Below are 12,903 nucleotides of genomic sequence, written 5' to 3'. Positions count from 1 at the left end.
TTTTTTTTTAAATTTTATTTATTTAGGGCGCCTGGGTGGCTCAGATGGTTAAGCGTCTGCCTTCGGCTCAGGTCATGATCCCAGGGTCCTGGGATCGAGTCCCACATCGGGCTCTCTGCTCCTTGGGAGCCTGCTTCTCCCTCTGCCTCTCTCTCTCTCTCTCATGAATAAATAAAATCTTTAAAAAAAAATTTTATTTATTTATGTATTTGAGAGAGTGAGTGTGGGGGGAGGGGCAGAGGGAGAGAATCTCAAGCGGACTCCCTGCTGAGCGAGGAGCCCAATGAGGGGCTCCATCCCATGACCCCAAGATCATGACCTGAGCCGAAATCAAGAGTCGGATGCTTAACCCACTGAGCCACCCAGGCGCCCCTGGGTTTTTATGACTTGAGTGCTGTGCATCCCCCCCAAGTTTGCGAGCTCCGTGGCACCTCTCCACCTGAAGAGGCCTGCGTGTCCCCCCGAAACCCCGGGCACCCCGGAGGGTGGGGACCACAGGGAGCCCCGGGTCACTGGTGAACTGACCTGTGGCTGTTTTGTCTTCTGTACAGTTTGCTGGGGAAACAGCTGGACAGCCCGGACACAGCTTGTAAGTATGAGGAAGGAGCGTGCAGGGCTGGGGCCAGAGCGTGTCTCTCTGGGAATGGCGTCAGGGCTGACGTCACCACTGTGCCCAGCGAGGGAAGGATAGGAAGGACCCACGAGGAAGCAGGTGGAGCGCCTGGACACGGCTAACCCTGTGCGGCCATCAGGCTTTCGAGTGGGGAGAGAGGGTCCAGGTACCAATTCTCCCTTCTGGCAGAGATGTTACTGTTGGCTGAGTGTTCAAAAAATCTGATAGAAAATGAGAAATGATGGTGGGAAAAGCACAAATTCAATATAGATGATTTGGCTTCCCCAAGATTTTCTTCATTTGCTACTTTTCTCTCACTTTTTTTTTTAAGATTTTATTTATTTGACAGAGAGAGACAGTGAGAGAGGGAACACAAGCAGGCGGAGTGGGAGAGGGAGAAGCAGGCTCCCCGCTGAGCAGGGAGCCCCATGCGAGGCTTGATCCCAGGACCCCAGGATCATGACCTCAGCCGAAGGCAGACGCTGAACGACTGAGCCAGCCAGGCGCCCCGGCTACTTTTCTGATTACAAAATACGTGCTTATCTGCACACCCATGTGCACGGCAGCATTATTCACAACAGCTACAATGTGGAAGTAGTCCCAAGTGTCCACTGAGGCATGAACGAACAGGCAAGACTTGGTGTGTATATACGATGCACTACTGTTTCACCTCAGGAAGGGAATTCTGAGACCTGCTCCCACATGCAGGAACCAGGAGGACGTTTGTTAAGTGAGATAAGGTGGTCACGAAGGGACAAATGCCGCATGATGCACTGACAGGCGGGAGGCACCTGCAACAGTCACATTCCCGGAGGCGGCAAGTGAACGGTGGGCGCCAGGGTTGCAGGCACGGGGAAGGGGGCTTACTGCTGAACGGTGAGGTGATGCGTACTGGAGATGGTGGTGGCTGCACGATGGGGCATGTGCTTAACGCCACCGCCCTGTGCGCTTAAACACAGCGCAGGTGCGGGGCGCCTGGGAGCTCAGTCGGCGAAGCATCCGGCTCTGGATCTCAGCTCAGGGTTTGATCTCAGGGTTGTGAGTTCAAGCCCTGCATTGGGCTCCACGCTGGGCGTGAGCCTACTTAAAAAAAAAATGGCTGGGCGCCTGGGTGGCTCAGTTGTTAAGCGTCTGCCTTCGGCTCAGGTCATGACCCCAGAGTCCTGGGATCGAGCCCCGCATCGGGCTCCCTGCTTGGCAGGAAGCCTGCTTCTCTCTCCCACTACCCCTGCTTGTGTTCCTGCTCTCACTATCTCTATGTCAAATAAATAAATAAAATCTTTAAAAAAAAAAATGGCTAAGATGGTAAATTTTATACTTTGTCTTTTATGGCAATAATTAAAAAAAAAATCAGGAAAAAAACCCCGTATGTGAAAACTACACACACGTGTAAAAAAAAAACGCACCTGCCCAGAATCCCACTTCCCAGAAGTAAACCATTGTTTTGACATACTTACCTCCCCACTTTTTCCTCTACCTTTCCCCAAAAAAAGTTGGGATTACACTATATACCCCAATGATCTACATTTCTGATCATTTTATCAGCAGTTCTTTACACTATTAAAACTATACGTATACAAAAATCAGTGGCTTTATAATATTTCACAGGGAATTGTGCATTATTGGCATCAGATTGCCAAGAGAAAACACTTCAGCCAAACAGAAGAGACTCCCCCTCTGATGTGCCATCCCCTCCATTCCACCCCCCTCCCTGTTCCCAGAAGGGACTACTGACAGTCTGACCTGCTCCAGTGTGTCAGGAACGGGTGGGTCCGTGCAACGGCTCACACGAGCCTAGTGGTACCAGTGGGTTTCCAGCTCCACGGCGCTGGACTGACGCCCCGAATTCTCTTTGTCTTTTCCTCACAGTCCTAAAATGGCTGCCACAGCCCGAGCCATCATGCTGGTTTTTGGGCAGGAAGGAGGGAGAGGGGCTGTCTTCTTTTCTCTAAGATAATGGGCTTACCTTTCCGTTAGGGAAGCAAAGCCACTGCAATAATAATACACACTCTCCTTAACATTTCACTGGCCAGAACTGGGTCACATTCCCTCTGACTCCTTCTCAGAACACTCACTGGCTAAAGGAAATAAGATGGCCTTGGATGTTTAGCCAAGCACCATTCATCTGCTCAGCAAAGGTAGTTCCTCAGGCCCTCCCTAGGGGACATTTCTCCCTAACGTGAACAAACTGGAGCTCTGGAGGGACGGAGCACTGGGTGCTGAGAGCCACTGTCAGCCAGCAACAAAGTGGACGCCCCAGGGGTCCCCACACGTCCTGCTCCACAGACACACACATACACACATGTGCATGGGACACACAGTAACACATTCAGCCATTCCTCCAGGTTGTTTCTAGAAGACCGTTCTGCCGTGGGACCTGTTTACACAAGGGCCACCTGAGAGCTGGCTGCTGGTGCTGGGCTGGTGGGGGAGTACCCGGCATGAGTCAGGGCACCTCCCCATCTCCATGTTTGTGCGACAGATCCCAGTGTCTACTGGGATGAAGATTTAATTGCACTTTACATTTTGTTATGTGACAGGTAAGTTGCTACATTTGGTTCCTATAAAAACAACAGTTTGCACAGAGGATGGGGAGATGGGAGTTAAAAGCCAGTGTGAGAAGAAAAAGCAACCCGCAAGCTGGTTTGCAACCCGGAAAGGCAGAGGAGGGGTAGTCAGATAAACTTTGACATTGCAAGCTCGCTCCTGGCCATGGCCACCTGCCTGGACTGCAGCCAGAAGTGGACTGCTTCTGTTCTCTCAATGAGTGGGCTTTGCCTCTAGAATTCAGTGGTTTGGGGGGAATAGGGGGTGAGCGGTGTCCAAGGGAAATCACTACTTAACAGCTGTGAGAAGTATGTGCGAGCAGGTCTATAAAACACCTCTAGCTGCTAGGGACGCCAACAGCATTGTTGACCTGCTAACCTCTGGATTAATACATCAATTAATACGGCATTTATTTCCATAGGAAATGGTCCTTTTATGTGGACTCTTTGTTGTGATGGTTGTGACAGGACTTGACTTGTAATACCACTCTCTTCAAAAGGGCTGGATGAGGGGCACCGGCTGGCTCAGTTGGTGGAGCGTGCGACTCTTGATATTGGGGTCGTGAGTTTGAGTCCCGCATTGGGAGTAGAGTTTACTTAAATAAATAAAAACTTAAAAAAAAATAAAAGGGCTGGATGAAAGACTGGGTCAGCTTCCTCTGAGCAGGTCAAAATAAGATTATCTTCTCAAAGCACAGTCTACTTAAAGAATTTCCTTTTTGAATATGCTTTTGAGAAATAACTAGAAAGAACACATCACTTTCTCGTAGCTTGCGGCAAACGAGAGTCTTTCCTTTCTTCACATTATAAACTAATTTCAAGACTGATGATCTTTCACTGTGTTTGAAAAGAATTTTCTAGAATTCTGTCTCATTTCCAGGCACTTGTTTATTTGCTTGCAAATGTGGACATTCACATTATGCAAAAAATCTTAGGAGCAAGTAAGCTAGAATTCCGAGTTCTCAGAGGGTTTGATTCCTTTAAGACTCGGACAACAGTTTAACCCAGCGAAGAAGCATTCTTCCTTCCTCCCAACACCCATCACAGTAAACAGCCCTTCACTTAACACTTGGGATGTTCCAGGCCCTGAGTGCTCGGAAGCACGGAGTGTTGCAAAATTGAAGAAGAAACATCCCTGCCTTCCAGAAGCCTTCAACCCAGGAACTGTCTACAGGTAATTAAAAGACCGCTAAGTGCACTGTCAGCTGCGAATACCACCTGCTCTGGGAGTTCTTTCTTTTTTTCCTGGGAGTTCTTTCTAACTGGAGAATCTGGGCATGCCTTGAGGCAGCATCTGAACTGGGCGGAGACGCTGGTAGACCCGAGGAAGGCATTCCTTAATGGAGGGAGGAGAACTAGCAAAGGCGGGGAAACCAGTGAGGAAACCTTTGTGAGGCTCCATGTTGGGGGAGGGGGCAGGATGGGGCAGCAGGGGACGGGGAAACCAGTACGAGGAGGAGGAAATGTATTTAGCACCTCCTACAGCCAGGAGCGCTGCGCATATGATTCCAGTCTAACTCTGCAACAACCTTGAACATCAATATGCCTATTTTACAGATAAAGAAACTGACCACAGAGATTAAGAAACTCATCTAAGATCACTAAGTTAATAAATGGTGAAACAAATATTCAAATCCAGGCCTGTCTCTTTTTTTTTTTTTTTTGCTATGCCATATGCTACCTTAAAACCCAGCTAAGGTTCTGGACTTGATTCCACATGCAGGAGGACGGCGGGGGGCGGGGCAAGGTAGCAGCATCACCAGGTACGTCTGCTCAGACAGGCCCACCGTGTGTCCTGCACTGGGCTGGCTCTGATTCCCTCCAGGAACAAGAGGCAAGCCACACACCATGCCTGCCCTCAGAGAATGTCCGATTTTGTGGGAAAGCAGAGCTGGTAACAGCCACTTTCATTATAATGTGGGAACAATGGTAACTATGGAAATACCCTTCCAAAGAAAGCTTCCCAGAGAGGTCACCTGAGCAGCTTTGGAAGACGAGTGAAGTTGGAGGAGGTAGGAAAGGACGTTTTGGGCAGAGGAAAAGGAACAGTCTGGAAACGAGGTTTGAGCTAGCACGGTGCACATGCCTGCAGGTGGTGTGAAGGCTAGAAAAAGAGGCCGCAGGGTCAGGAACGCCTTGCGAGGAGCTGGTCGGTCCCAAGGCTCCCGGAGCCCCTGAGAAGTTTGCAGCAGGGGAGCGATGTGCGCCCATCTGCAGGTTAGAAGGGGGACTGGCAGCAGGTGGAGCGGCTGGTTGGCTAACGCGTAGGTGACAGAGAGCCACAGCCTACTCAAGGACGGCAGGAGCGGGAATGGAGAAAAGTTGGTTTTGAAAAATATCTGCATCAACTCATTAGGAGCTGGTGGCTACACATGGGGGATGAGGGAGAGAGAGGAGTCCAAGATGAATTCCCAAATTCGGGCCTGAGCAAGGGGTGTGCTGGCGAGAGGAAAGTGCCGGAGGGCAGGGCTGGTGCAGACGGAGACACGGGGCAGCAGGCGGGGTGTCCCAGGGGCCACGGGCCACGGAGTCTGAACAGTGGGGCGACGGCGCTCTGGGGTGAATCCAGGATAGACGTGGAGCTGAGTACGGTCAGCACGCAGGGGTCGGTGCGCGGGGGACCGTCGGGAGCCACACGTGGGGATCTGGTGACCCAGGGGAGCACGCGGAACCAGGAGAGCGGCAGGAGGAAGAGAAGTCATGAGCGGGAAGATGGAGACCAAGCAGAGGGCGAGGATGGCCACCGTGGGGGGTCCGGGGACACAGCAACCGCTGGTGCCAGGGGCAAGAGCAGGTGAGGGGGCGAGGTCAGCAAGCTTTCCTCCGTCTGGCCGGCAACGGGGCGGCCGGTAGACTGCCGGGAGCCACGGACCAAGTCAAGGTTGGAAAGACAGATGGGCTCGGGACACCTAGCTGGGAGCAGAAGGAGAGAGGCAATGGCTAGAGAGAGCCTCGTTTTTATTTATTTCAAAATATTTTATTTATTTATTTGACAGAGACACAGCGAAAGAGGGAACACAAGCAGGGGGAGTGGGAGAGGGAAAAGCAGGCTTCCCGCTGAGCACGGAGCCTGATGATGATGCGGGGCTCAATCCCAGGACCCTGGGACCATGACCTGAGCAAAGGCAGACACCCAACGACTGAGCCACTCAGGTGCCCTGAGAAAGCCTCATTTTTAAAGACCAGGAGAGATGCAATCCAATGAGAACAGTCCGGAGTGAAGACAGCGGTGGCAGAGGAGCCTGGGGGAGCAGGGGCGGGGAGCAGAGCACAGGTGGAGCAGGGGGCTCGGCCAGCAGCGCTGCAGGGTCGAAGGGTGGAGGGGGCCGGCCTGCAGGGGAGGCGGCTACAAGAGGACAGCTGGCACCTGGACAAACCAATCTGGATCCCTCCAATTTTCCTTAAGTAGGAGGCTATGGCGGGGGGATGGACACAAGCACATTTCTTAAGGACTTTGAGGAAAGTAATTTAGAGAATTTGCTGAACACAGTGATGGAGGGAGGTGGAGTTAGGACAAGCAAGAAGACTTGTCAAGTGACAATAAACGCACAGCTGAGGCTGGACACCGTAAGTTACGGCAAAAGTCTACCTACGTGAGTGGTGTTCCCTCCAGCGGGCCCCAGGATTCCAGAAGTATAGAGACAAGAGTGGGTTGATCCAAGGGTTGAAGTTTTATCAGACAGGACGGGATGCTGAAGATGCTGGTGATTAGCCACGGATTTCCAGTCTGGGAAAGAAAGGAGGGATCAGAAAATGGAAGGTCTGAGGCTGAAGTAAACGGTCAATGGGAGAGAAGGGGGAGTCGTAAAGGACAGGGCATCGGGGGTTTGAGATTCCAGACGTGGTGCTGCTCTTCGGCACGACAAGGATGGGGATATGGCAGCTGAAGGCGGGGGAATGAGGTAATGGAATTGCAGAGGCCAAAATACAGACCCAAGTGCCGGTGACTCAAGTCAGCTAAGGGCTGGCGTGGCTTGGGTTCGAGAGGAAGAGTGTAGATTAAGCGCCAGGTCATCAATGAACACAGGAGCAGGTGAGGAGATCGTAGAGAGCAGTGTCTGGAACGGCATTAGCCTCATACCATGTCAGGGCGAGCACTGCCTTTGGAAGGATTTGGTCAAGACATCAACTAGGAAAAGACGCAGCCGATCCATGACTGCGTTCTTGCCACGAGGACAATGCCATTTGAACAGAACAGTGCAAGGACACTCCCAACCCATTCCTCGGGTAGTATTAGGATGGCACGGTGTAGAGAGGATAGTCCTTCCGGCCTACCCCCATCCTTTAAATCCCAAGTTCAAAACTGTTCGTGACCAAAGGGAGGAAAGAACCATGCACCAAAGTGTGCCAAGGAAGTCAGGTGGTTAACTCTACACGAGAATGTGGTTCACTGGCACATGGAGGAGAGACCAACAGCCTCCCTCTTCCCTGACCCCACCTCAGGTTGCTGTTTCTGTGGCAGCTGCTGAACCCCACCATCACAACGCCCCGCTAAGTCCCCTTGGGTTTACCACCCCTCCCCCCGACCAGGCAAAGCACCCATGTCACAAGAAAAGTGAGCAGTAAGATACCAGCAGCTGGATCGCAGTATAGACCCTTCCAAAGGGAGCTCCAATGTGGAGAAACAGTTCTGATTGACTCGGAAAACACAAAAGCAAGCTGTTTATTCTACTTTTAATAGACAGTAATCCATCTAGCTCACAGAGATTAAATACTTACCACAGATATGGCAAATCTCTTAAAAAAAAAAAAAAAAGTCTGGCTAGTGTGTGATTTTTCATCTAGTTTAAGAAACCAAGGGAGCGCTGGGTCCTGTCTATAAGCCTCAGCCGTAAAGCCAGCCGTGCCTGAATGCAAAGCACAAGCCCGCGAAGTCCGACGAGTGGCAGGAGCTGGCTCAATCTAGGAAGGACAAGGGGAGGAATAAAATATAACTGGTCCTGAAGAGCACAAGCACCCTACACACCCCAGCTGGGCATGTTACTCACCATGACCATGCACTCCCATAACGCCTGAAGACTGGCATTATTAGGCCTGTTCATAGCTCCAGAAATTGAGGGTTTATAGGTTACGAGCCTTTGCTGATGTTACAAGGATAATAAACGGCACCATGGGGACCCAGACCCAAGCTTTGGTGACTCGTCTGCCCTTCCCACTCATGGGTTTTGCATTTGGTCTATCTTGCAAGGCCTGGAATTCCAAACGATTTCCGCTCTTAATCCCCACGTTCAAGTGTGAATTCTGAATGGGGAATGGCTTATAAAAAACAACAAGACAAAAGAGGACATGCTGTTAGGAACTAAGTATGAGTGAGAAAACCGTAGCCAACCCCAACAGCACTTCCAGTGGATGAATCTGTTAATTTGAATTTCCAAGGCTAAAAATGAGCCTTATGGGCTTGCCCCAATATTGACAAATTTGTCACTGATTTTTTTTATCTACTCCTTCGTCACATAGAAACTTACATAAAAGACAAAAAGGCTGGTATGCAGCCAAGTGCTGGGCCAGGCACTTTCTGGTTCCTTCGGCCTATGAGTCCCAGCCGAGCTGTCCCTTACTCAGGAAGGCCTTTACCTGACAGTGTTACCACCTCTCCTCTTCTTCCTAACACTTCACAAAACCAGAATCATGGCACATATCTGTAAGCCACCCGTTCATGACCTATCCTCTCCAGATCGCAGGCTCCATGAACACAACTGTGTCATCCTCCTCACGGCTGTGTCCTCGGGGCACTCGGCAAGGGGAATGACCAGCCAGACTCACCGAACTCCCCAGGTCACTCCTTTTTACAGAGAAAACGCATCAGGGAGGCTGGTATCCCCCCCCCACTCTCAGCAAGGCCCACCTAACTCCCCAGTCCCTGTAGGCTGTTCCGTTCCACCACACTAACCTGCCTCACGCACCCAAATGCAGTGCCTATGCTGTGAAAGTTACCAAGGACTGAGAGAAATGCCTCCTCATTCTGTTCAGGTGCATACACTGCACGTGCCTGGCTGGGCAGGTGGGAGGAGTAACTGCAACGCAAAGAAGTCGATTCAGCCTCTCTTTGAAGGGCCATTCGACCAGCAAAGTAGAGGACAGCTAGGCTAATTTATTACTGGACTACAACTCTCCTTAGAGTTATGGGTAGTAACCAGATCCATTCACTGAAATAACCCACTTGACCTCAGGAAGAGAATTTGCCGAAGATCTTATAAAAGGACATAAAATGTTACATAAATGTTAGCTTAAGAGACATGTCCTGGGCGCCTGGGTGGCTCAGTTGGTTGAGCGACTGCCTTCGGCTCAGGTCATGATCCTGGAGTCCCAGGATCGAGTCCCACATCGGGCTCCCTGCTCAGCAGGGAGTCTGCTTCTCCCTCTGACCCTCCCCCCTCTCATGTGCTCGCTCTCTCTCAAATAAATAAATAAAATCTTAAAAAAAAAAAAAAAAAAAGAGACACGTCCTTACGGTATCTTACCACAAGGAAACTCCAAATCTAACATACGCATCATGGAGAGAGGAGTATCCTTTTAATAGCCCAGATTTCACAGATCCCACAACCGAGAAGAACTACAGTTTAGATGATTAAGACAACAGGTAAACACCTATAGTATTTCACTTGACCTATATTAATACAAACTAGGCATAACTAATTTAGATGAACAAGCAGGAAATTTCAACCTCATTTTCCCAAAGATTTTATTGGAAACTCAGCATGGACCTAAATTGGAACAGCATTCAAGCTTCCCCCCCCCACCCCAAAATGCAGATCCTAGCTCTACCAGACCCGGCAACGTGACCTTGTGACTTTCAGTGGCTCCCTCAGCTGCTTTCCCTGGGGGGCAAAATGCAAAAAATTGCCCACAGCTCTAACATTCTTCATCCTGCCACTCAAGCAGAAAGTACTAACTGCCTACTGGAGATAACCTTGCAAGGAATAAACAGAACTAACCAAAAGCAATTTCATTTCACAAAGAAGCTACATTCATTTGTGGTAAGGGAAATTATTCAGCGTCATGAGTTCATTACCTGAATCATTCCCAATCTGTCAGAGATACACATAAGGTACAATGGGATCTAACAGCTAGCCTCCTTATAATCCATAAATAAGACATCGTCTGAAAAGGGGAGAAATACCAGCATCTTCTGACTCACATCCTTTATTCTTCTGCTCACTCCTGAACTTCGCCCTCTCCACGTGTGTCCCTAAACCACGCACTCTTTAAAACTGAGTTTGAGCATTTAATGGAGGTTTCGGGAAAGAAACCACTAGGAAAATGAGGGAGGCAGGAGACTTCAAGAGTTGTGGCCAACAGTCCACATCTTTGTCCTGCTACCGTCCTGATCAGGTGGCCAAGGGGCACATTCCATGTAGGATATCTGTCACCACATCTCAGCCATTAGTGAGCTCGGACTTCTCTCCTGCTCTGAGAAAACTTTGCATTGACTTTTAGGATTCTTCCGATATTCTAGTTTTTTCCGCAGTTGTTGACATTCATCTCTGTGGTAGCCTGGAAGCCTTGTGCAAAGTCAGAGCCTTTGAGACACTTGAAATGGTCAAACACTATCACACACAACTCCTGTCATGGTACTTTCAACTTCACTTTTTGATGAATCAAAAAAAGCAATCATTCCATGTGCAAGGCACTCAGCTGTAGATGGACACAGCCATGATCTTTGCCCTCATAGTTAGAGGGGTAAAAGCACCCAAACGCTGGTGTAAGAAATACCAGCTTAAATAAATTTTAATTGTTTGTCCTATTAAAAACGGACTCCAGACATTCAGAGGGAACGCTCATTGGCTGAATGGGCTCATTCTGCCCAAACCGAAGAGTAAAAGCAGTAAAATTATCCCTACTTTTAGAGTCCCAAGGCTCTGAAGTGGCAATTTAACCTGTCTTTTTAAATTGATTTTCACCTTTAGTAGCAAGTGCAAGCAGGCTAGAGCCAATGCAGCGCATCATCTTTGCACATCTAGTCACACCATCCTTCATAGCTAAAAGAGCTGAAGGTAAGAATACCTCCCACCACAGAAAACTCAAGGCCTGTGTTAACAGGTCACCTGCTCTGGGGCAAGTTTTGTTGTTTTAGGGAGAGGGAGAGTGTGAGTAGGGGTGGCAAAGGAGGGGGAGACGGAGAGAAAGAATCTCAAGCAAGCAAGCCCAGCGAAGAACCCGACTTGGAGCTCAATCTCACGACCCTGAGCCCAAAATCAAGAGTGGGACGCTTAACTGACTGAGCCACCCAGGCGCCCCTGCTCTGGGGCAAGTTTTAAAAAGCTATTCCTGGAGGGGTGCCTGTCGATTAAATGCCTGACTCTTGGTTTCCGCTCAGTGGTGATCTCAGGGTTGGGGGGATGGGGCGCGGAGGAGCCTGCTTGAGATTCTCTCTCCCTCAGCCCCTCCCCGCCCCACACTTGCTCCCTCTCTCTAAAATAAATCCTTAAAAGCTATTCTTGGAGCAGGTGCTGGGACAGCACTTAGGAACATCTTAATGCTGTGTCACACCTGCCACCCTTCCCAAGTTTTAAACCCTTCCCAGCTTTCTCCACTTGATGGTGAACATCTACAGATCTACCACCTAGAAGCTAGGCTACCTAAGCAGGTACACCCCCACCATTTCTCTTGTATCTGTGGGTAAGTATCAACTACTTAGACATTTTCCCGTCAATTACTGGAGAGTGGGGAAAGTGAAATTAAGCCACATAAAAAAATTCTCCCACAACTGGTTTTCACTTGTGAAATATTTATGCACAATTTATAAGCTATGAAGCCAGAAATGACTTATTTCAACAGATTTGACTTTGCCAAACCGTGTGGGTGCAGCACTCCAAGGGGAATTACTCAGGTTTTGAAACTCAAATTCAAAGAGAAAATGACCTAATTTTTCACTCCTTACACTAAAATTCTCGAAAGTCAAGTTAAACGGCATTTAGAAATAAGAACTAAACTGATCAAGTCACTTTTTAATCAGAATGCATCATCTCTTCTCCAACATGTTATGAAAGACACCCGCTTGTTGAGCAAGCTCGACCTAAGACGAATGGATCACAGTCCAGAACAATCACGGGCTTCAACTGCAGGAACACTCTTCCAAGGGCTCAAGGAATTCCACACAGCGTTAAACTGGCCAAACGAGCACAACAGAGATAACGCCTTCCCAGAGTTTCAGTTTTCCAAGATTTTCTCAAAAACCAGGGAGTCTTTATTTGTATTGCTTTAAACCAACTGTCAGGGGGACCAAAGAGCTGAGTAAGGTCAAAGCACCTCGCTGCAACATAGCTAACTATTCAGATTCGGAAAGGCTTAACCTGCCGTCAATTCGTGCCCGGAAAAACCCAGGCTCCGTGGCAGGGCAGGTGTAATGGAGAACACAGCGGGTACCCCGTGGAGCTCCCAAGGATGAGACCAATGCAAAGCCTGGGGGGCACAAGGAGGAGTGTCTACCAAAGTGAGAAACAGGTGAGGACGGTGGTCAAGGGAAACACTGATTGGCTGGAGAGCGAAGAAAGAGACGCTCCGAAGGAAATTCTAGAGAGCCGTCAGGAGCCGAGCCACACGACGCGCGGCAGGCGCCCTGGGGTTCCAAGCTCTACAGGGAAGCGGGCACCCAACGGCCCCGTCTCGGGTTTCCGCGGGTCACAAAAGGGTAACGGACATCCTCCCAACGGTGGACCCGGGGGCTCCGCGCGGCGCTTCCGCTCGGCCGCCCCGCCCCGGCCGCCCGGCGCGGCCCACCTGAGCTCGGCCCCCGGGCCCGCG

At 50.0% G+C, this 12,903-nt stretch overlaps 2 protein-coding genes across 3 annotated transcripts in view; one reads left to right on the top strand and one right to left on the bottom strand.

Annotated features, from left to right (window-relative positions):
• Nucleotides 1–7,925, bottom strand: part of DEGS2 (delta 4-desaturase, sphingolipid 2) — a 66,669-nt gene extending 58,744 nt beyond the window's left edge. For both annotated transcript variants that reach the window (XM_034992886.1, XM_034992888.1), the window contains exon 1: nt 6,753–7,925. The gene's annotated coding sequence lies outside the window, so the exon portion shown is untranslated. The remainder of the gene's footprint in view (nt 1–6,752) is intronic.
• Nucleotides 7,926–12,552: 4,627 nt separating this feature from the next.
• The window catches only part of YY1 (YY1 transcription factor), a 29,007-nt gene continuing 28,656 nt past the window's right edge, over nt 12,553–12,903 (top strand). Inside the window, exon 1 of the mRNA XM_034992981.1 lies at nt 12,553–12,790. Within this exon, the coding sequence (XP_034848872.1) occupies nt 12,553–12,790 (238 nt within the window). The remainder of the gene's footprint in view (nt 12,791–12,903) is intronic.

Source organism: Mirounga leonina, unplaced genomic scaffold (genome assembly GCF_011800145.1).
Source record: "Mirounga leonina isolate KUSES-001 unplaced genomic scaffold, KU_Mleo_1.0 Mir_82, whole genome shotgun sequence".
In the NCBI taxonomy this organism is placed as follows: Eukaryota; Metazoa; Chordata; class Mammalia; order Carnivora; family Phocidae; genus Mirounga; species Mirounga leonina.
This window is presented reverse-complemented; position numbering and strand designations above follow the sequence as displayed.